We start from the raw sequence: 23,640 nt of genomic DNA on the forward strand, positions 1-23,640 counted from the left end.
CCTAGGCATCGTAATTGTTCACTTCGAAAGAGTGGCGTATTTCAGTTGCAACATCACCCTCCACATTGCTCAGCCGCAAATTGAATCATCGGAGGAAAAGACAACTGAAGGAGGATTTGGATGACAATTTAGCTTTTTTCAGATCAGAATATTCCTAGCACTGCCACCATACACACTAATGCATCTCATTCACACTGGCCAGACAGTGTAGTTGCACTAACTACAAATAGTATAGTAAGTTTCACCATAGGGTTCGAGAAATATTCATGCGTGTTTTGCATGGAAGCCAATTTCGAACTCTTCTGTGCCTGCTTTTAGAAGCGGTCGTAAATTTTATGAAGAGGACCATGATGATAATTTGACTGTGGGGGTTGACATCTTTAAGCGCCAAGCCCTTGTTGCATGGATACCATAGGAAGTTGCATTGTTGGGATGTTCGACTTCAAGTTTGACTTGGGCTAATTGGTAGTAGAGACTTGGACTCGGAGCTCTTGCCCAATTGACAAGGCACACGTGTAACACTAAATGGGGGGGGTTCCACTATGGCCTGCCTAGGTAGGTATGCACACATCTCACTTTTTTAAACCGAAAGCCCTGGAGCCTCATCAGCCCTGGAGCGATGGGATACCTACTAGTTGGCTGCAGGGACGCTTCGCAGACACCCATGTTCTCATCTAGTGCACAGCTCTGTGTATGCAGATATGGGAAAGAACTTGAAGGTTTTCGACCTGATACCATCTTGGGCCATAAGTCTGAAGACACCGCCCAATCGGGTAATTCTGCCATATGACCACTCTACATTCAAATATATATATTGTATACAATATGCAATATTATTGCACCAAAATTAGTTACGATATAGATTAATCAATTACAAAATATATGATAGAATCTCAATTGCTAAAACCGAGTATAGTAGCCACGTGCCTTACGAGTCTCACTTACACGCTGAGGCATCGATCTAATTATACTATCAATTTTATTTTGATCTAGCACATCTCAGGCCTCCGATATACACTCCCTAAATAGCTTCCAATCTGCCTCAGATGTACCACAATGTAGTAGATTAGGATACAGCTCATATAATTTACGTTTGAGCATACGCCACACAGGTTCAATAGGGTTGAGATCTGGTGAGCGTGGCGGCCATTCCATAACATGTATACCATGATATTCAAACCATCGCTGAGCAACGTAGGAGCGGTGGATTTTAGCGTTATCTTGCTGAAATATAGTTCCAGGTTCATAGTGCTCAATAAATCCTTCTTTAAGTGCTTTTAGGTAGGATTTTGTTGTATAACCACCTCCGTGACCTCGCTGTCCTTCTGAAAAGTCACGCTCTATAATAACAAGTTTTGTACGCCCTCCAAGCCATATTCCAGCCCAAACCATTTGACAAATATCCTTCACATGAACCTTAACTTGCACCATTCCCTGCCGGTAAGCTTCTCCTCTAAGCCGGGTAACATATTGGCCGTTTAAATTAGGAATACGTTGAACGCTGCATTCGTCGGAAAATATGAAGCTTTGTAGTTGGGAATTGTAGCGTTCGGTCCTCCAATTTCGGCAAAATTGGACTCGTTTGCGGGCGTTCTCTCTCGAAATTGGGATACAACGTCTTGCTCGATAGCGCTGGAGGAATTTTGAACGTAGGAATCGCTTGATTGTTGATCGAGATGGATGACTGGGTATACGGGCGCTCAGCTCACTAAGGCTTAGCCAAGGCTCACGGCGTGCAAGTAAACAGGTATATTTGATAGTTGAATACCTATAGACTTTAGGGGCACCTGAACGAGGCAGTGATTTGAGCGTTTGGTGCTCTCGGAATCGTTTGATTGTAGAGTATATTGTTGAGCGTGCGACGTTGAACTCAGCAGCCATTTTAGTAGGCGATACACCACATTCATGAGCGTATATAATAGCTGCGCGGGCCTCAGATGAAAGCTCACCCCCTGGTCTTCGATTGCCACTTATTTCAGTGCCAAACCGACGCATATTGGTGGTGTAGGGGGTAGTTGAAGAAGATGGGTGGGGGGTGACGCGAAAATCGCGCTAAAAAAATAGCGCGGTGTCTTCAGACTTTTGGACCGCCTTTGTAGTATACATATTTCTTAGAAATATTGGGTGGATGTAGGATGGACGAATAGCCCCGACTCGGAAGTCTCCCACACCCCGAAACCCCCGAGGGGGGACGCCTCGAAGGCACTGCGACGCCACTACTCGCTCACTTTATACTCTGGTGGGTCCACAGGTTGCGTTAGCCGGTCAATTAAAGGAAGCTGGCTGTGGCGGGCCGCACGCGGTAAGCCCACTAGCGTGCTACTACTGGTAGTAAGTTCAGCAATAGTCCTGAGTCTATCTTGTGCCAAAACTTGAACACGATATCCAACCAACGGCAAGCGGTAGTAACCGAGGGAACAGCCGAGAGAGGGGACGGTGGGGTTTCCGGTCACTCTGGGCCAAGGAAGAGGCGGTGATTAGTATTAGTTTTGGCCGGGCTGGGCCATGCCTTGTGAAAACTTAACTTGGGGGCAGATGAATCGTTCCAATATTGATTCCCACCTGGTTCCCGAACTTCTTGAAGGTCATGCCGCTGAACGATAGGGAAGACATAAGTGTATCCATACTAGTAATGCACCTTGTGTGATTTTCAAAGTTTCAAGTCTGGGAAGATCAAAAGAGTCCTAACCCTCGATAGTATAATACCTTTGATCCTCAGTCTCACTGTCATATGATCTGAGAGCTTCAATTGATGAGGGGATCGATTCTATCTTTGGGACAAAGCCTTGATGGGTTCATTGCTACAGCGATTCAATCGCGGACTTTACCTAAACAGTCACCTACTTTCGACTGAACGACTGGCTGAAGACTCTTCAGCGAGGACTCGGACATGCCGCCGGCCAGCAGCTCCCGCACTTTTGCATGGTACACCGGGTCCGTAGTGGTGAAAACGCTCGGCGTCGGCTCCGTAGCGAGATTCTCGTAGAAAACAGGCTTGAGAAAGGTTCTGAACACTTGTTTCACTGACTCGGAGTCTGAAACCGAGATCTCCCGTGGATTGATGCGTACAATTGAACCTGTACAATATCAGGTCAGTGCTCAAGATGCTACGTGGGTGAATCGAGGTCGCGAACCATATACAGCGTGGAGAGACGTGAGATAAATGTGTCTCTTGCCGCGGAAAATGCTAATAAACTGGACCACGCCCGTGAAATTGGTGTATAAAGGGCCAGGAAGATGCGCAGGTGGTCCTGTCAAGGAGGAATGTATGAAAAACTAGTATCAACTCAATTAGCGTTGAGAAGATGGCTATTAGTATTGCTCTGTAACGTAGAGACTCACCGCGGCACCGCTCAAAGCCAGTATAAAGAAGATGAAAGGAAGTGATAATATATCATTGGCTGGCTGCATGGTGAGTCTGTAAGTCAATCAAAGGACTCCAAGCGTGAAAAGGTTGGGAGAAGATCGGGTGAAATCCATCTTAATTTACACACCCACATTGTGGTGGCCGGTTGAAACCACCTTCTACTAGCTTCCTTTCACAACATAGCTTTCAGGTCATTGATAGCATTCTAGCACTCTGGTCAAGATCATCAGAGCTTCCAAGCTATTGAAGAGAATTGCATGCCGGTGAAATTCGGTGATTCTGTTTACCAGAACTAAGGCATTCGGCACTAACTTAGTTTAGCTCTGTTGCAGTCAGCAGCGTAACGGACGGCAGTCTTGGCCGAACACCCCAAAACACAATCTCCGATAAAATACATGTAGTTGTGACTATTTACCATGTTTCCCATGTTCCTGAGATTCCTAGCACTACGTGATTTCTGCAAACGTTAGTGTTAAGCCCCCCAACCTGAAACACATGTTGAAATTCGATCGGGATTTTTCGGACATAGAAATCATCCTGTAGTAACGTTACTGCATAGGGCCAAACAGCTGTCAATCGACACAGCCTTTGTAGATCGGCGAAGTTTACTTAACTTACCACGCATGTCTTGAAAGATCGCCGATATTTTGTTCGTACTCACCGGCGTGTGGGGTGGTGACGGTGCAATGAATACTTTAGTTATTATATCTATCGAGAACTTGAACCTTCAATTTGGAATCAGGTGGTTACAACGCCTAGAATGCTTGGCACCTGGGCACTCTATTAGTAATCGGATTATTTTCGTTTATATTTCCAAGGTTGTTTTCGAGGTATTCTACTAGTAATTTGAGACAGACTTTCACCCCTTTCCATACAATACTTTCCATACAATACCCTAGATGACGATAGTGACCGAATTCTGGTCCTGAAAATATCTCAATTTGATCTCCAAAGTTTCTTGATTCATGCAAACGGTCTACAGATATGTCTTTTCACGTACGCGAAGACGCTTGTTGACCCGGAACTCTGGCGGTCTGCAGCGTCCGTGGGCTCAACGGCGTCGCGATTTTGTGACCGCGCCGCAAAAGGAGAAACGCCACGTTGCGATTCTCGGCGGTGGTATAACTGGACTTTCAGCAGCCACAGATATACTATCGAAAGGGGAGCCTTGCCGCATCACCATTCTGGAGAGTCAAGCCAGACTAGGAGGTTGGATTACCTCCGAGTTTGTCGATGTTCCTGGTGGAAAAGTGCTTTTCGAAAAAAGGCTGCCGCACCCTCAGGCCCGCAGGAGCAAGTGGGCTCACTACTCTTGCCATGATCCATCACCTTGGCTTGGAAGAAGAGTTGTTGACTTGCAGCAGGGATTCAGCGGCGGCAAGGAATCGATATGTCTATCACCCCGACCGTTTGATCCGGGTACCGAGCTCCCTTGCGGAGCTTCCCAGATTCTTGCTCTGGGAGCCCTTGGCCAAAGGCATCATTCCCGGAATTCTGAACGACGCCATCAAACCTTATAAATCGGCTGTCAAAGGAAGCGATGCTTCGGTGGCGGATGTTATCTCTGAACGTTTGCACCCGAATATCGTCAATTTAGTTTCAGCAGTCCTTCATGGCATCTACGCAGGCAATGTTCAGACGCTGGGTTTCAATGCGATTTTTCCTCAGCTTGACTATTACATGAAACAGCACGGTGGTATAGTGCGAGGAATGTTGTACAGCATGAGGAGAGCTTGGTATGATGAGGCCGTGCTACCGTTGCATGACGTTTTAACGGCCCAGCAGATAACCCGCGACTGGGAGGCTCGGCGAGATCAGAGAATCGAAGGGCATCGCATGGAAGGGAGAAAAGCAGCTTTGCAAGCAGCGAAGCGCTCTAGCATTTACAGCTTCAAGAAAGGTATTCAGCAATTACCAGACAAGATGGAGGAAGTGCTACGGAGCGACCCGCAGGTCAGCATCGAAACAAATTGTTCGGTATCTTCGATACACGTGGATGGAACCCATGGCCGTGGTGGTCTCTTAGTGAAAACTGGTGCGAACGGAGAGACAGAGCGCCATTTTACTGATGTGATTTCAACAATTCCAAGCACAAGTTTAGGAGAACTACTGTGCTCCGACCACATCGACATCGACATGGATGAAACAAGTCGCGAAATCAAGAAGATATTGCAGCTTAATAGAACTGTCAATGTTATGGTGGTGAACTTATGGTTCGCCGAATTACACCTCCTACCAGTCAAAGGATTTGGGTACCTTATTCCCAAAGACACACCGGCCGGCCAAAATCCGGAATGCGGCCTGGGCGTTATCTTTGACTCTGACGCTTTGCAGGGTCAAGATACAGTCCAGGGCACCAAGCTCACTGTCATGATTGGGGGCCATTACTGGGACAATTGGCCTGAAAAGCATCTACCATCAGCGTTGGATGGTATCTCGAAAGCTAGAAGCCTGCTGTCCCGCCACCTGGGAATCACCGCAGAGCCCGTGGCAACATGCGCAACAATGCGCAGAAATTGCATACCGCAATATGGGCCGCACCATCTTAGCCGTATGCGGACCCTTCGCCGCGCTTTGCAGGACAAGTATAAGGGCAGGCTTGTTCTTGCAGGAAGTAGCTACGATGGCGTGGGCGTTAGCGATTGCATTCGCAGCGGAGTCTACGCTTCGCATAGCTTGCACCCAACATTTAGAGCTGGTGGAGGGTTAGGGAGGGGGCTTTTCAAGTCACACACAGATCCAGACGATCCTGAGACATTTGTCTGCGTGTCACAGAAGCATCTTCGGTGGAACTTTCCTTGACCTTCAAACTGGGCCAACAACTTCACTCGGCTTTCATAATTGAATTACATGTAATCTAACTTATCTTCTTGGTATTCTGGCTTGCTGTAGAATCCCTGCTCCAATCGAAGATATTTGGAATTGATATTTGTTTTGCAAAGGCAAAATCAGTGATCAATAGGAATAGAAATGCCCGAGAACTCCAGACCAGAACCACAGACTGAAGGTCGAGGGTTGACCTGGCAACCTAGCCTTCGTTAAAGTTTTTATTTGTTTGTTACGTATAAGCACTGCTTCCTTTAACTATTCTGTTTGTATTATGTACCCCGTTGACCGCATTAGGCTGGTCATTACCTGCTTGGCTTCCTCATCATTTTGGCTAGAGTCTCAGAGGCCTCTCGCGAATATTCGCACTTTGCTCGAATTCCAGCGCCATACCTATAGAACAACAGTAGTAGAGGAATGCAAGCCAGCGCCAGAAATGCTGGCACCCATGATGCCCAATGGATGCCCAGCCTCTGGTACATGTACGGCGTAAATAAGGGAAAAGCTGCGCCGAATAGACTGCGGACAATACTATTGGCAGCCATGACGCTCGCGGCATTTATCACATAAGAGTCGATCAGATACTTAGCCACCGCTTAAAAATCCAGCGTCATTCCGAATCCAAAGGGGACAGTGGCGATAATACTGACGATCCAGTGAGTACTGGCGCCATTTGTCCATGAAAACCAGAAAAGAACAATTGGAAGACAAATGCTCCCAAAAATAGCTGGTGGTAGGCGATCCTCCGGAGCCGCACCAATTTCTCGACGCTCGACAGCGGCGCGGCTGAGCTTGATATATCGATGGCTGTTGTCCCATACTGTGTACATCACGGCTGCTACCATACCAACTGCTAAACCAAGGAACGAGAGAATACCAATACCGATGCTCCAACCGCGATTGATCGAGTACACTATTGGCATAGCCCCGAAGAGGAGGTAAAGCGTGCCATAGATGATAGCTACGTAGAGTGAGAGGAGAGTAACGATCGGTTCCCGCCCTTTTCGGTAATACTTACGGGGGACGAACATGGATTCTATCAAATATCCGCCGTCTCAGCGTGCGATAATCATAGGCACTGATGAAAGAGTGCATATACAGGAAAATATCGAGCTCCCTCAGCTAAAAACGGGGGAATTCCTCATTCGCACCGATGCAGTAGCAGTGAGTCCGAGCGACACGAAGATGCGTGGCGACTTCGTGACGGTCGGCGGCATTCTTGGAACCGATTATGCTGGTACTGTTGTTGCTCTTGGACCCCATGTTCCGTCCGTCAAAATTGGCGACAGACTCTGCGGAGCCCAGAATGCCATGAACGCAAGCACTCCTCTCCGAGGCTCATTTGGGGTTGTCAAGGACGAAACACGAGCGGCTCTCTTGCATAGCGCTGTACCGTACGGCGCGATTCTCGAACATTTAGGTCTGTCGAACCCTTCAGACGCTGATCCAGAGTCTCAAGCACCGTTATTCCAAGCCATATTCGACTATAAGCAGGGCCAAGCGGAAAGTGGAAGCATCGGTCGAGCGAATATTGTTGAGTCCCGCACTTCACGGGCTAAAACTCCATATGACATTGTGCTGGAAATGAGTGATGATCCTAACAAGGATCCCTTGATCATTCTCAAGCTGCAAAGCGAGCGATATGCTTCTGGCGATGCTGAAGTTGTCATGGACGCGTATCTTTCTATTCAATTCAATTCAATTCAATTCAAGATTCTATTAACCTAATTCAGCCACACTTTCGAACGTATAGCTATGTAGGCGTTCCCTCCATCGGGAACCAGAACCATCCTAACGCCACACCATGGTAACAAAAGACAAAGGAGATACGGCGTATTGCCATAGTAAAACAGGTAATCAACCCCACAAAACGGTAACAAAACCCCCACAATGAATGTAATCGGCTACTGCCAGCTCGCGTAGTGCTATACGGCCACCTTCATCTCCGCAATCTCCCCTCCCCCGACACCTGGTTATGACCTCAGTCACATCCTGGTTCCTCCTGTTTATGTTCCTTCTTTCCGATACCTCGGACGGCAGCTTCTCGTTGCTGCGGCCCTTCGTCTAATCTCTATACACAGCGTCTTCACCTCCTAGTGTCCATTGCTAGCCTCTTCTAGCATCTCTATGTTTAGTTCGTATTCGATCTCCTCCGCGTCCATATAACAGAACTGTCTAAGGAGACCGGTTTAGTGCATGAATTTGGCCACATAGCGGATGGTCTGTGAGTCCGATATAATCATATTGTAATCGGTTGAGTTCCCCAACTCCGTCTTATATCAGAGCTTACTGAGTAGTGTTGCTCATAGGCCAGTGTATAACAGGTATTAGAGGAGAATATACTAGGGAGTCTAGCTACCCTCCTCGCAATAACACCAACCCCAGTTGAATTCATCTTCTTCTTCCATATTCTCATTCCCTCTACATCTTTACATCACGTATTTATATAAGAAATACTTTAATCCAATCTACTCCGTCCGCATCTATATAACGATCGATATATATAGTTTCAGCAATCCCTGGTACAATTTTAAAACCTTCTTATACGGCCTCTCCATCAGTTTATAGTAACAAACCACCCTCTTACTCACTCCCCATTCCTTCATCCATCTCCCCTTTATTCACTACCGCACCCAGCACCGTATAGATAAGGCCAATCGGATCTCAGCACTACAATAATCCACCCTACCTAGATTCTCCGCTACTAACTTAGCTTTAACGTCAGCTATCTTATTATTAGGCATACCTACGTATACAGAGATCTAATAGATCTTAGCGGGAATCAAGCTAGATATAGGTATAAGCGACTAGAGGGCCTATACGTATTAGTATATCAAGTTAAGCATATATTAGCCGGAAGATCACTTTAGGTTTATAATTACCTAGATAGCCGCCTAGTAATTAGAGAAGATAACTATCTTGATTGGATAAGTCCCCCGGACTTGAGTTAGCTCCAAATCTATACTTTTATAAGAACCCTACCTCAACTGGCAAGAATTCTGTTCTAACTCTACACTTTAGCTCTTCTATTAAAGAAAGCGAACAAATGCTATCTTAATCCTATTAAGTTCGGCCATATAGACCGTCAAATCCTCTATTATTCCCAGATAGATTTATAGGTAGATATCTACTCCTAGAGTAGCTACTACCATATCTACTAAACCTTAATATCCGCTCCTATCGGTAAAGAAGGGGATTATTAGATATTAATCCTTAATTAGCCAAAGCCGTAAGTATAGCTCTATCACTTTTTCAATCTGCCAATCCAGTATCTCATTCTAGATTCTATTATAAGAGACCTTAGCTACCTCTACTTCTTCAATTATATAATTGATTCACAGTTTTTAGGGTACTAGTATATATACCTTCTAGCTCTCCTAAGTATCTAATACTAGTGTAAGAGTATGTAATATCTAGTTTTTCTTCCACTAAAGGACTTCCAGGGGGTACTATCTCTCTAGTTTATACTACTGTAGGGTTCTCTGATATATTAATATATCAGAATAGACCTATTTCAGTCCTGTTATAATTTGGATAGCGATTTCCTCGATAAATTATTATATTTATAGATAGATAGGCTACAGAGAGAGTTCTATATTAAGTACTTCCCTAGAGACACCCCTAAACACACTACTGATTATAGTAACTGTCCTTTACTGGATACACTCTAGGGCCTTAATCATCCTATTTCTCTGTAGTACTGGTATTATACCTATAGCTAGGCAGTACTATACTAATAGCCTATAGAGTATCTGTAGGATGACTACTACTTAGTAAACCCTGTGTATACCATACAACAAGATACCCTATATTGATCCTATTACTCCACAGAGTGCTTCTAGGCTTCCACTTACTTTAGTGATAACGTTTTTTCGGTGCTTTTTAAATAATAGGGATTTGTCGAGCCAGATTCTAAGGTATTTAGTATACTCCAAGGGTTATAATTGTAGGCCTCTAGGGACCTCTATAGATATTTAATTATATCCTTAGGGATGATTGGCTCTATAATTGTATGGGTTAACGTCCGATAGGATCTCTGTAGCATTATTAATATCTGTTTGGTCTTTGCTATTGCTTCTCGGGTTTCTGAAATAGATCAATTCGAACTTATCGGGTACAAATTTCACTGTATGTTGTCTTGCCCAGAGATCTACCTTACCTAGGGCACACTGTAGTAACTACATATTAGTATAGTAGGAATTTAATACTGCTACAATCGTAGTATCATCCACCTACCCGAAGCCTTCTGTCCTGCCGTCTCCGCGTTCAAAGCAGTATACCTGTATCAACGGAGTATTAAATAAGAGAAACAATATTAGGGAAATTAGGGATCCTTAAGGTATTTCCGTGGGTGTCGGAAAGGCCTTGCTAAGGTATCCAGGGAGCTTGATTTACATGCTCCAATTTGTCAGGAAGGAGGTTATCCACAGTGTCAGTTGTCCTAGACCTAGCTTTTTGATATTTAAAATCAGACGTTTATGAGAGACGTTGTTATATGCTCCTGTAACGTCCAGTAACACTATGGAGACTACCCATCTCATTCCCCACGCCTGTTGAACTCGGTCGAGTAGTAGCTGAATGATATAATCGATCGAGATACCCTTGCGGCCACTAAGATAGGTTCCTGGAAGTAACTGGTGAGCCTCCACCACTTGCGAGATGCGTGTCGCAATGACCCTCTCCATCAGTTTCGCGAATGTATTAATCAGGGCTACTGGACGATATGACTTTGGCTTTCGGTAATCGCGGGACCCCCCCTTCCGGAGGGTGACCGTGATCGATTGTTGAAAGCATATTAGATTGTATCCCTTTCGCATACACGCATTGAAGATTCGGGCAACCACCTGCACGAATGTGCTGCATTGGTCTGCCAATAGCTTCTATACGCGGTTAGGGATACCATCCTCGCCTGGTGCTTTATCCGAAGGTGCCCTCCGGATGGCATCGTGTACCTCTTGCTCGGTTATATCGGGGAATGGGATCTCAGCTCGTTGGAAGCTGCGCCGGTCGAGATCCGAGAGATCGGCTTCCGGTGGTTTTGGAAAGAAGGTTTTGCGGAGGGCGTATCTTTCTATCTTGAGTATTTTTTTAAGGAACCCCGCACTCAGAGTCGAGGATGGCCGTCTGGATCAAGGATTCAGGGCAAAACCCTGAGCAACGCATAGCTAAACAGCATTCAAGAACACATCAGGGACGTTTTCTATTTCCACATTCCGAACCGTACACTCCCACTGGCCTCTATGTTCGTATCTGTGCGGAAATGGACCAACAGGGAGATCGAGGCGATTTGGAGGGTGGTGGAGGGTGATGCGCTGCTACATAGTTCTGATGTTGAGTTGTTAGATTTAGTGCAATGAAAAGCAGCTATATGATAATGGTATCACGTATCCCGCTCCATATAGATACAGACAAACACTTCAACAGGAATTAGATGGCAAGGAGGAACATGAATTCGCGAAGATGGATAGCCTAAGTCATAACCGCCCGGAAGCTAAAGATCCCTCAAGCCGAACCGAGCTTGTGATTGAAAAAGCGACCGACCGATTTAGCTGTTTGTTTAATTGCCCGGCAGCCTGCAGAAACGCGTGGCAATCAATGAGACCTTTTCTAGCCCTGGAGCTATTGATGCTTGTCACTGTATTACTAGTAGTAGATACAAACAGGCGCTCTTCATCGCAGTTGGAGTTGACGGGGATGATCAGATCTTTACCCTTTGCTGGGTTATCGTACAAGGAGAGAACTTTCAGAATTGGTTACTAGGTATTCCTACGGTTTGTGAAAAGTTCTCTTTAGGGCGCAATGTAAGGCAGCTAGAGTCGTTCCGTGGGGTGACACAACCTTACCAGTAGTACCTAGTGAAAGATGGGAATCTCACGCTGGCTGTCTGCGTAAGCAGACGGGTCGATCGCAGAGAACAAAACCACCACACCCCCCGTAGGGTGCATGAACTAAGCAAGGCGTAGTATTGTGCAGGAAGATAGGCTTGTCCCCAGTACTGAACTAAGTGGACTTCATATCCCAGAAAGCCAGATACTAGTAATCGTAGGGGTGGTTCATGAATAAGAAAGATTGGAAGATTGTAACTGCGCGCGCTACCTATTTTCTCTCCAGAACCCTGGAATCACCTTCCAAGGTTGTTGCTGAGGTGCCACGTCACGGGATCTCTATTGTTGAAGAGCGAGGATCCCCATTACACTAGGTAGGAACTTGGAACCCTGGAACTCAGTTCTCAGGTTGGAGAAAAATACACGCGGCATATAACTAACAGCAACCCTGGAGGAATTTTCTATTCGGGACTGACGGTGCCCGGTATCCGTTTAATCAGCTTCATTGAATGATCAAACTGCTCAGTTCGCGAATGTTTACGCGACTAAAACATGCTAGAAAATTACACTGACTGTAAACTCAAGCCTAGGATCATGTATATGCGTTGGTTGTCTAACTCACCAACAACCTTGGAATTCACCGGTGTGCGGTTCAAATGCGGCTGATAATCCGGTGGGTATCGCCCGGGTGACCCTCGAGGAGGCTGAGTTACCGGCCCACCCAAACTAAGCGGGGAACTTTTTATAATTCCTAAGGTTGGACCATCATACCTAGTAGGTATCATACACCTGGGTATTTGTTGAATACACTACTAAGAACTACCTTGTACGGAGTATACTGTCTGTCCATAAACTTGTCGGCTGCCCAGTCCAGATCATGATCATGGTCTCGTCATCTCTTTACACCTTCCATATCACAATAACTAGCCTGGATTGCGATAATTCTGTGACCCTGCGTTTCTCTTGGCTATGATCGACTGTATTCCTCCAGATCATCTTGCCTTTTGTTACTAGCTGAGAAAGACCGTAGTAGTTTAATACGGTAAAGATTCGAGTATTACGATCGCGTAGCCACCATGCATCGCCACTGGGAGACAGGGTATATACGGGAGCGCCCGAGTCATTCGCCAATCGAGCAAGGCCCCCCGCAGATAATTCCTTTGGCCGGATGATGATCATCATAATAAAGGCACGGGAACCCTGACCGACCATCAAGTTGGAATCAAATAGTAGTAGCAGCCGTTGGTTTCTGTGATAAGAGGGCGAATAAATGTTTCCCTTCTACTTCAGGACCGAGTCATTCACTTTTGCATCAGCGTTCTTCAAAAGAGCTTAAAGATATATGAGTCAAAAACGAACCAGACCTTGGCAGACGCTAATGGGTATCTATTTTGCCTAAGTCAGTTCAAATTAAGATCTATCCGGACCCCCAAAAGCAAAGATTGGGGGCGGTTCGCAAATCAGTGAGATTTCTCCTTGTTGGCTTTTTGTAGACGCAGTGGATTGGAAGGTGTGAGACACGTTCATGTACGGTACTGATAATAGATATGATCGCCGCGGTAGCTCTCCAATCAACGTCTTTTGCCCCCAATAACTATTCAAGAAGTGATTGAACAGCCTCTGCTTTACGCTCGGACATCGTTAGAAGTTGAGGGGCTTTCAACAGGACTAGTGGCTTAAAGTAATCCTTAAGAGCGAGCGATCTGGAATTTTCTCACGAGTCAAACATCAGTTTTTTCTGGTTCCTTTACAAGGGCCAATATGGCTGAGATGGAATCTAGAGCGACCCTTCTACAACCCTTTATCAGCAACTCTCAGCCTAGTATAAATCATCTAGCACAGGCTAATTCTTCATCAACGAGCTTTCTTAGTCCTGGCTATCAGAACACTCGGGATAATGGTCACAACTCTGAAAGGTTAAGTCGGCTATCTGGCAAAAAGCTTTCTATCATGCTGGACATTCTCCTCTCTGTCATTGCTCTTTGCTTCCTTGGTAAGGTGTTTTGAACATCCGCAAATTTGCCGCCGCTAATCTTCCATGAAGCTCTCGCTGGCCTGGCAGTTTGGTTGAAAGATCAGCCCACAGGAAGCAAAATCGGGTCCAATGTAGAGTCAGTGATGAAATTGGTACGTATGGGCGGTCAATTTTGCAGCTTCCTTGGAATCGCAATTAACATTGTGTGATCACTGATGAGGAATAGGGCCCCACAATATATCCAATTATCTTTGCGGCACTTCTTTCTCGTTCTCTGAAGAGTATTGGTCGATACATGGCCCAGAAAGGCACGCTTCTCATGGTATATACTTGTCCCTACCCTCAGTGATCGAGATTCTAAGGGTATTTTAGCCTCTATGGACCTTGATGAACACGAACTCGGTCTCCGATTCCCTCTCCCATATTTTCACTGTGCCCAAATTGCCACGAAAATCACCATGTTCTATCTGTTGGCCCCCACGGCTCTTGGTATGGTGTTTAGTTCTTACATGGGTTTTATCACCACTAGGAGGTCAAGGATCCCTGAGGCTTATGCACCGATCCAATTCCAATACTAAAGATATCCATGGGCTACGATATTGGGATAGTGGCCCGTTAGGTAATCTATACGCATATAACTGGGTATGGACGAGCAACGACGGCTCCTACGCGCTATCGACGAGAGATATCTATTTAGCTGGCTTGATGCAGGGTGTAAAAGCTAAGACTGGGCCATTGGATCAATTTGGAAATGTGAAGATACCGCGGCTGCCAGATGCAAACACCTCGGACGAGGATTCAGACGGATGGTTTTCAACGGCCAGAGGGAATATACGACCTGAGGAGTACTCATCGCTCTTGGGAATTCCTATCATCGGTCTCTCCGGGCTCGATGCTGCAAAAGTCGAGTTTACTATCGAGACTTCATATGTGGACGTTTCATGCCCAAAGGTGGAATTTATAGCCAATGAACAGCCAACTCGTGGAATAAACATCACATGCTTAGACTGCGGTCGGTCAGCCAGCAGCAGTGACCTCTATAATACGCGACTAGAAGGTTTCCTCGGTCCTCCCTTTCCCGAGCTTACAGCAGCCCAGAAGTTGAATGCATCATACACCCAGCCGAGAACAATTCAGTTTAGTTCTGCAAATACCATTGGCGGACATTCGTTCAATGGAACATCACAAGCAGCCTGCACCATAACTCAACGCCTGGTGGAGGTATTCATCGAATGTTTAAAGGATGATTGCGCTGCTACCAAGATTCGCCCATCAAAAGCTGACCATCGAGGGGCAAACTTTACTAGCTTCGACTTCTGGGCCAGTGCGGTTTTGGACATGATTTCCCAAACAAGCCAAGATGAAGCCAGAGGCAGCCAAGTCACGTTTGGAGCGAGTACTTCCGAGTTGTTCCTGAATAATTCCAACGCTGTTCCACTGCAGCAGGCGCAGACTTTCTTTTCGATAGGAAATACAGTGACAAATCTGTCCACCGTTAGCGCTGATCTCTTTTCGGCGCGAGCATCTGTGTTATTGAACACGGGTCTTCAGGCTTTCATGTGCCCCACTGGCTTTGCGGGTAACTTTTCTACCAACTTGGCTTTGTATGGTCCCGATCACACGCCAACCGATGGTCTGGCCACAATTTTCAATGAATCTTCCTTGTCGGTCGTTGATATCATCAACGGGGGATTTGCTGGATTGGGTGATACAATAATTTTCGTCGCGGCATCCACCAATGCCACGGTGACGCGGCAAACCGAGGTCTACCAACCTACTAATTATTATGTTTGGGTCGCCATTCTCGCCATCTCTGCGACATTCCTCTTCCTAATGGGAGTTATCGGACTTTTCCTACGGTTTGCCACGATAGCTCCAAATGTCTTCGATCCTGTTATGGGCCTGACCTATGGGAACAAGTATATGACTTCAGCTTCACAACAGAGCCCCTTGGATGCGGAGGACCGATTCAAAGCTCTTGCCAATGAGCGCATCCGGCTTGGATTTGTGGAAAGCAATGACATGGTTGCGAAAGTGGTCTTTGGCGAAGAAGCCCGGGTCAGCCCTTTGAGTAAGAAGATGAAGTATTACTGAATTGAAAGGACCATCTGGTCTAATTCAACGGAATATTTGCCCCAGACACTCATGTGAAAGAGTTACGTGCATGGCGTTGACCGCGTCGGATACCCGATTGTGGTGTGGTTGTAGTTAGTTACTCGGGGGGAATGGAATGTACACCGATCCGAGAACTCGGTCCGCTTTCACTTGACTGGAATCACGCTGGACATTCTCTCTCCGGTCGACAAGAGTAGGAAAGCTGTATTACTTGTCAGAATTTTTGGTTTCTTTCTTCTGCCGTCTCCTTTTCTCCACTAAACGTGTAACCTTCCATCGAGCTTGGGACAATGTTCCAATCGACTTTCTTACCTGCCTGGCGTCGGACTGCTGCCCCGAGCTTACCACTTGCGTCCCACCAGGCTCCCTTGCCAAAATGCATGAAAACACGTCGCCTGACCCCCAAGGCGCATCCCCATTATTCATCATTGATATCACACGGTAAGTTTTCGTGAATTAAATTCATATCAATTGCCTGCCCTCTCCTCCCCCAACTCACAACTCACGCCCTTACCTGGGGCCATGAGGCTGGGAACGCGTTTCGCGACGATTTAACTAACTCCATAACGCTCCAGGATATTCCCGGTCATCACTAGCCACTATTTCAATGCCCTTGATGTCACTGGGAAGATCCATCACACATGGTGTAGGATCTTCGGACCTCAATGGCTACAGGGAGCATTTTTCGACATGATCCAGTCCTGCGGTGCTGATGTTCATATTATGGGTTCGCGAAAGACCGGTTCTATGGCAGCCAATGAACTTGAGGGGTGGCGCGGTATAAAACTAGACGAAATTGAAAAGAAAGCTATGCAATCGGTCACGAATTTCAAGCCAAATATCTTTACAGTGAATGCCGGGATCCAATGATTGTATCCAGAATCTTGAGATCGACTCCTTCGGGAAACGTATGGGCAATTTGCTCGACTTTCTTTGGTTGGAGTGCCTTGACTCAACTGTCATACTATCGACTTTGCTGCTAAACACAGACCAACAAACCAATTCTCGTATTCTACGAGTCAAGGACCAGATTCGGGCCTTAGTTGAGGAAAAGGCCGCCGCCGGCAGGTTTGTGATCGTGGACATGCATACTGACAAAGGACCTCGATCCAAAGACTTTGTCGATGGAACGCACCCGGGAGACCTGGGGTACAGGAAAGTGGCCAAGATTTGGCTCGATGGCATCCAAGACGCCTCGTTGAAGAATTTCTTTGAAACCGCCAATAGCTACTAGTAGTGCTTCCTATTTTGTCCCTAAATTTCTCCGAACGTTAAAATGAAACATACTAGTACCTAGGTATCGCAAGGCGAACCCGTTGCGAAGAACCTGCTCAGGTGTTGCAAAGGCGACTAGTGAACTCGCCACCATGAAATATGTCAAGGACCACTCGCCGATTTCAGTGGCCAAAATTCTCTATCAGGATGTGTGCCACGATATCTAATTGGTGCCCCTTTTGTTCTTATGGAGAGGCTTCCAGGGAAGCACCTCTACAACCTCTGGGGGGGGATCTGCCGCTGGAGCATAAGAAGGACGTGCTTACTCTGATAGCTCATGTTTTGACAAAATTGGGAATCTTTCGTTTCGATGAGGTTGGCAATTTACAGGACAATGGAGTAGGCCCACTTGTTCAGTTTTCTCTTCCTAGGGAGGATAAGCGATTCGCATCGACTGTGGATTACGTAAGGGCGTTATTATGGGAGGGAATGGTGGAAAATCCTGAGCTCTATTACTATGTACAAATTCAATGCAGGATTTCATCTCTTCACTTCGAATGAATCGAGGACGTACTCGAACAAGACTCCACAAACTTGGGCCATGTGTTCGTAAACACCAAGTTCTTGATAGACTTCTCTGCCTGGTCGAACGCCTTAGAAGAGAACTTCCCAGGAACGACCACAGAGTCAGGAAGCCGTGACTCAACAAGCATGATGCTATGGCTCTCGAAAGGAAAAGCATCAAAGCACAGGGCATGCTTATCTTCCTCAACGGCGATGACGGTCGAAAACTTCTTCCTATGCGTCCTAGTCGGCATCGGGTAGCCATCAGACATATCCCTGTAGTATCGCGAAGCACCACCTTGCGCATCGCGCACGAGTACCACAGAAGCCTCGCCAAATATCTCTATCAGATCGGAGTAAATTTGAGACTCAATATTAATGGGAAACTCCGCAGTCTCGAGATTAACGCAGGACGCATGGATCTCAACTGCGATTTTGAACATGTGCAGTCGGTGATTCTCCGGATCTTGGACCCAGTCATATTCCGGCTGGGACTCGCCTATCTTTGCCCACGCGGCTTTCCAGTCGCGCACGTAGGTCAGGAAGATGATGTTCTCGCCGCTGAACTCCTTGGCTGCGGCGAAGCTGAGAAGTGTACCCGAGTCATCGAGTAAACATTGCTCAAGTGCGTCTCGAGAATAAATTTCAGGGAGGCGCGGACCGCTGATCTCGCTTTGGCTGCGTGAGATTCCGGAGTCAGGTTCATCAATCTTTGAGGCGCGCTTTTCATTCCAGACTTGGATTTGCTCGAGCATGTGGGCTTTTCGTCGTCTGGAGATGAGGACTTCGTAAACTGGGAAGAAAATAGTCACAGCTTCCATCATCACGATTCCGGGGGTAAACCTGTTCATCCTTGTCAGTTTTTGTGATTTGCATTATAGTCGCACTTTTCATACCAAAGGGCTGGGACCCAGTATTTGTTGATAGCCGCCCACGTTGGAGTGGTAGAGTATAGGGCTGCAAACCACATAGGTGAGCCGGGCAGGCTGTGAAACTGTTAGTTTGATATTCGATGGCATTGAAATTACTGCCTTGCATTGCCTGGTCTTTTGAGGGCGAGACTCCTTGGACACATACTTAGCTATCAGGCAGATTGTGATCTGGAGCCGCCAATGATGAACATCGTGGATATTGCGTATTTTCCACAACATGTACGGGGCAAATAGCCACGACCATGTTAGTTGCCAGAGGATAGATGGAATCCTTCGATACTTCCACGTCAGAGCAATTCAACCAATGTATAGCACATTTGGGGGGGCTCACCATTCCGGTCCGCGTCGACATTCCGAAGGACTGACCCGCATATCCCAGGTGCCGAAAGTTTGAAATTTTCGAGAGGTGAGGAAGATACAAAGCGACAGAATTATCTATTGATAAATATCCAGTGTCAGATGTTAAAAAGAAAATCGTGTCCGGCCGGGCGCGCACGCATCGGCGCATAGCTACTAACTTGAATCGCCATTCCAACCACAATGCCGAACTCAGTCCGCTGAACCAGGTTCAGTTGCCTCCATTTGTCCAAATATCTTCCTGAAGAATATGTGCGACTGGTCAAGTGGGGTACATACGGGCGATGGGCCGCTAGAAGCAATTTCTCCTGGATACCGAAGACACTCAGAAGCTGCATGCTATTCGCTTGGAATAGGGCGATTCCCAACGGAAGATAAATGCTCATTACCCAGTACTCTGCCACACAAGGGTACCGGCCATTCATGGAGTATGCGACCAGGCATAGAATCCAGTAGACGTGGAGACACCCCACGGCGCTCAGAACAAGCGGCAAGTTGCGAATGCGAATGTATTGCTCATGACGATTAGCAATCAGAAGGCTCGCGCCAGACAAAATCAACACAGTCCACACGATAGCGACCGAGGTGTAGAACTTGGCGAGCGAGTCAAAGATAGGTGCGCCATCGTCGTCCCCTGTCAGGCTGGAGGAAGCCATGTTGCGGTATGGTGTGCGACACGCAAAACCATCCAAAATTAGGTGGGTAGGTCTTGACTCCTGAGCCCCAGGGATGGCCCCTATCGCCTTCCGTACGCAAGGTCAATGGCACAGTAGTCTGCACGGTGGTGGGTCTAGAGCTGAATCGCGCAGTTACCCCGTAGTCCGTCTTCCTTAGAAAAACAAGGAATGAGGGAGGCTTGGTCTCAGTTAGCAGCTGCAGGGTTGCGACCAGGGTAGAAAGGATTCTGGAATTCTCCCTTTGCTTTCCGGAGAAATCATGCTGATTCCCACTTGTGACCCACCGACGGGGCAAGCAAAGAGGAATTGCACCATGGAAGACAATTAGGCTAAGATTTGCCTTTTCCCCCACCAGGCACGGCACTGCCAGGCACGGAATGGACCAGACGGATTTTTAGCGCAGAATGTGCGCCCCGTGCGTTTTGAAAGTTCCAAAGGATTTCGTACGGCTCAGAAATGAAAAACGGGGCCCCCATCTCCATGTGGTGGCGTCTAGAGCCCTGTAGACTGGAAAATGGCCACGGCCGAAGGCATATGACTTTCCATGCAGCTGTCCTGTGCATTTATGGTCAAGGTGGTATGACGGATGTTTTGGGATCTAGCTGCAGCCCTGGAGATAAGGACGGACAATGGACCGGCATGAAACCAGGCAAATATACAGCCAAGTGTACAGCATTGTACGCTACTCGCGGTTCCTTCTGCAAATGGCATGGGAGCGTGAGTGGGGCGCGTTGCATGATAGCCGAATGTGTTATCTCATTGAAATGAACGGAAGAACCTTGGAAGTGTTCATGAATCCGATTGGGGGAGCTGACCTCGTGGACTGACAGGAGTGTCTTGAAAGGTTCGGGTGCGGATCCACGCGGGCCGTCAACCTTCCACTTAAAACGGAGAGGATCCACATAATGCATATTGTTCCTCAATTGATGGGCTAATCAGCTTGCGGCCTCGATAGTCATCGCGCTAATAAAGTCAGACAAACTTTCGGGACTCGTGCGACAAAAGGCCCATAAATCTTGCTTTCAACCTTCCGATGCTGAACAGAACTGTTGGGGGCAGATGTTTGTGGATAGAGTCAGATTCTAATTCCAAAGCCTTGAAATTCTATCTCTCATGAAAAACGGTGTTTCGTCAATGGCCGCCGTTTCTACTTTCCATTTTCACGCACAAATTGCAATTTGAAACATACCTAAATAGGTCCCGCACCCTTGGAGATGCTGCCATGCATTCGCCCCCTTCCTGATATTACAACGTGCTGTAATCCTTGTCATACTATGACCCAAAGGAGCATAGAGCCGCAGAGAGAGGCGGCTGGTAACCCACCAACATGCGTTCCTAGGTCCGCCCTCAGGTCCAGCTAATGCGCTGTCATTGTTACCAGCATGAACCAAAAAGAACCAGAGCCAAGAGGTCTGGGGATGATTAGCCTGGCCGGACCTCACCGGGTCAGCGGACAAACACCTGGCCAACCCCCTTGGATCAGCGCGATTCAGATCGGTCTGATTCCTTAAATATCTCGTCTCGTGGATCCGAACGAACTTTATCGATCTTTTTCCATGTATTCGGGGGTGTAATCCATTCTTTGAGAGCCCTGGAGACAGTTGGTCATTTATACAGCTTCTGTTCTTGTTTACAGAATGTCGTTGCCAATTCTTGAGAAGCCTCGCCCAACTCATACGAGTAAACCGAGTTTTGCCAACTCCATTGATACATTTCTAAGTGTGGACACAAAAACATGGGATTGGAATCGCTTTTCACCAACGAAAGACCTCGAGTCTCAGCAGTCTCTTCCGATCCTGGCTTCATTGCGATACCACCTTTTCAGCATTTATCGACGGTTGTTTACGCTTGTTTACATTGCCAATGCCATTGCCTTCATTATAATCATGGCGTGCAGCCGTGAGAAAACACTGGCCTTTGTCAATGCGGCGGCAATCAATTTATTAGTATGTGGCCTTGCTCGTCATCCGATGGTAGTGAACGCTATTTTCTTGACTGTGTGCCGTGTCTCTGTCTCGGCCCCCTTTTGGCTACGGAAAAAAGCTGCAGAGGCATATCATTACGGTGGCGTACACAGTGGATGCGGTGTCGCCTCTTTCTTGTGGTACACTGGGCTCGTGGGATTGATTTCTCGAGAATACTGGGCGGATAACGCGGCGGGAACCATCACTCTGCCTATCATAGTGATAGCTTATATTTTACTCGGTGTCCTTGTTGGTATCATTCTAGTTGCTCATCCAACCTTCCGCGCAAAAAGACACGATTACTTCGAGCTGGTCCACCGATTCTCTGCATGGACGGCCGTGGCTCTTTTCCTTACCCTGCTGTTGGTCTTTTCCGATCAAGCGAGAAAGGCGCAAGGCTTATCCTACGGCCAATACCTCATTCGTCTTCCTGCATTCTGGGTCGTGATTCTGATTGTTCTTACCATCGTGCATCCGTGGACTCTCCTCCGCCGGGTCCAAGTTAAACCCGAAGCCCTATCAACCCATGCGACGCGACTCCACTTCGACCACACGTCCACCAACTTTGGAAAGGTCATCGGCCTCTCCAATCATCCTCTCAAAGACTGGCACAGTTTCGCAACGTTCCCTGATCCAGATAGCAAGAGTTGGTCTGTGATAGTTTCGCGTGCAGGTGATTGGACGGCAAGATGCATTGCGGAGCAGCCCACGCATCTTTGGAAGCGCGGTGTGCTGATGTATGGGTTCATCCATGTCATGCGCCTGTTCCGTCGGGTGGTTGTGGTCGCAACAGGATCTGGCATTGGGCCTTGTTTGTCTTTCCTGAGTGAGAAACGAAACCCCCACTTGCGACTGATTTGGCAGACCCGGAATCCGAAACGCACATACGGACCCGATGTCCTCAGCCTTGTCCACCGTCTCGATCCGAACCCGCTTCTCATTGATACTGGTAATAGTGGGCGGATTGATATGGTTCCTACTATCCAGGAAATGGCGCGTGACTTTGATGCCGAGGCTGTCTGTGTTATAAGCAATCCACACCTCACAAAGAAGATTGTTTATGAGCTGAGAGCTAGCGGCATACCAGCCTTTGGTCCCATCTTCGACTCTTGAGAGAAGATGGCCACTGGAAATTGGAATGGCAGACAACGCTAAACGAGTTACAAAGGAGGACGATCTATCTCCATGTATAATGATTCAACGAACATAATGATGTACCTACGGCCTTTCAATTTTAGACTTAGCGTCGATGTATACAGCATGATTATCTGAATTCCACTGTTCTCTAAGACTGACCTACCATTCCCACCACTATTTTACAATGATCGCCTATAAGTAGAGAAAAAGCAAGATTTTCAGGCCAAGAGATACTGACCACGAACTCCTGATTTTGAGTCCAGCGCTCCGTGTCGTCATGATAGCCGTTGGAAGCCACATTATGCAGTCCAAAAATCAAGCGCCAAGCAAAAACAGCACACAAAGCATGCATCATGCCAGTGGTGGCCTGATCTGCAGATGACTGAGATAAGAAATACCACTGGTTGGCTAAAAAAGGATTACCTTGACATCTGTTACACGTTCCAGCATGAGGCTTTCTGCCCCCACTTTGGATTTTAGGCGCCAAGTCAGACCAACCTTTCTATGTGGTACTCTCCCAACTACACAATCAGATCTACTCGACTCCACATTTTAGAAGCGAGCCTGTCCTAGAATAGCCCTTTATCAAAGGATTCACACAGCCCTGCCCATATCAACCCTGTCACGATGAAGATCGTCATCGAGCCATGGAGGCCCGCGTGGGCTTTACCAGCGCGTCTGCTGCA

General features: G+C 47.1%; 9 protein-coding genes across 9 annotated transcripts; 5 read left to right on the forward strand and 4 right to left on the reverse strand.

The window, feature by feature from the left end:
* Positions 1-999: 999 nt before the first annotated feature.
* On the reverse strand, positions 1,000-1,995 carry N7533_012626 (transposase; the record flags this gene model as incomplete). Its single annotated transcript, XM_057109276.1, has 1 exon — positions 1,000-1,995. The coding sequence occupies one exon, from the start codon at positions 1,993-1,995 to the stop codon at positions 1,000-1,002; it is 996 nt and encodes a 331-aa protein (XP_056954377.1).
* An 816-nt stretch (positions 1,996-2,811) lies between these two features.
* On the reverse strand, positions 2,812-3,411 carry N7533_012627 (cytochrome P450; the record flags this gene model as incomplete). Its single annotated transcript, XM_057109277.1, has 3 exons — positions 2,812-3,077; positions 3,135-3,276; positions 3,343-3,411. The coding sequence occupies 3 exons, from the start codon at positions 3,409-3,411 to the stop codon at positions 2,812-2,814; spliced, it is 477 nt and encodes a 158-aa protein (XP_056954378.1).
* A 1,273-nt stretch (positions 3,412-4,684) lies between these two features.
* N7533_012628 (protoporphyrinogen/coproporphyrinogen oxidase) lies at positions 4,685-6,169 on the forward strand (the record flags this gene model as incomplete). Its single annotated transcript, XM_057109278.1, has 1 exon — positions 4,685-6,169. The coding sequence occupies one exon, from the start codon at positions 4,685-4,687 to the stop codon at positions 6,167-6,169; it is 1,485 nt and encodes a 494-aa protein (XP_056954379.1).
* Positions 6,170-6,789: 620 nt separating this feature from the next.
* On the reverse strand, positions 6,790-7,116 carry N7533_012629 (uncharacterized protein; the record flags this gene model as incomplete). Its single annotated transcript, XM_057109279.1, has 1 exon — positions 6,790-7,116. The coding sequence occupies one exon, from the start codon at positions 7,114-7,116 to the stop codon at positions 6,790-6,792; it is 327 nt and encodes a 108-aa protein (XP_056954380.1).
* Positions 7,117-7,222: 106 nt separating this feature from the next.
* On the forward strand, positions 7,223-7,954 carry N7533_012630 (KR-domain-containing protein; the record flags this gene model as incomplete). Its single annotated transcript, XM_057109280.1, has 2 exons — positions 7,223-7,869; positions 7,927-7,954. 2 exons carry the CDS (start codon positions 7,223-7,225, stop codon positions 7,952-7,954), a joined length of 675 nt encoding a protein of 224 aa, XP_056954381.1.
* A 6,744-nt stretch (positions 7,955-14,698) lies between these two features.
* N7533_012631 (uncharacterized protein) lies at positions 14,699-16,087 on the forward strand (the record flags this gene model as incomplete). Its single annotated transcript, XM_057109281.1, has 1 exon — positions 14,699-16,087. One exon carries the CDS (start codon positions 14,699-14,701, stop codon positions 16,085-16,087), a length of 1,389 nt encoding a protein of 462 aa, XP_056954382.1.
* Positions 16,088-16,484: 397 nt separating this feature from the next.
* On the forward strand, positions 16,485-17,342 carry N7533_012632 (uncharacterized protein; the record flags this gene model as incomplete). Its single annotated transcript, XM_057109282.1, has 3 exons — positions 16,485-16,549; positions 16,684-16,957; positions 16,989-17,342. The coding sequence occupies 3 exons, from the start codon at positions 16,485-16,487 to the stop codon at positions 17,340-17,342; spliced, it is 693 nt and encodes a 230-aa protein (XP_056954383.1).
* Positions 17,343-17,871: 529 nt separating this feature from the next.
* Positions 17,872-19,832, reverse strand: N7533_012633 (uncharacterized protein; the record flags this gene model as incomplete). Its single annotated transcript, XM_057109283.1, has 5 exons — positions 17,872-18,730; positions 18,784-18,881; positions 18,916-19,090; positions 19,151-19,254; positions 19,338-19,832. 5 exons carry the CDS (start codon positions 19,830-19,832, stop codon positions 17,872-17,874), a joined length of 1,731 nt encoding a protein of 576 aa, XP_056954384.1.
* Positions 19,833-21,490: 1,658 nt separating this feature from the next.
* N7533_012634 (uncharacterized protein) lies at positions 21,491-22,930 on the forward strand (the record flags this gene model as incomplete). The annotated part of the gene is made up of 1 exon (XM_057109284.1): positions 21,491-22,930. One exon carries the CDS (start codon positions 21,491-21,493, stop codon positions 22,928-22,930), a length of 1,440 nt encoding a protein of 479 aa, XP_056954385.1.
* Positions 22,931-23,640: the final 710 nt, after the last annotated feature.

The sequence above is a fragment of the Penicillium manginii genome (assembly GCF_028828005.1).
Source record: "Penicillium manginii strain IBT 31320 chromosome Unknown utg000009l:1.0-3297300.0:1.0-3298630.0, whole genome shotgun sequence".
NCBI lineage: Eukaryota > Fungi > Ascomycota > Eurotiomycetes > Eurotiales > Aspergillaceae > Penicillium > Penicillium manginii.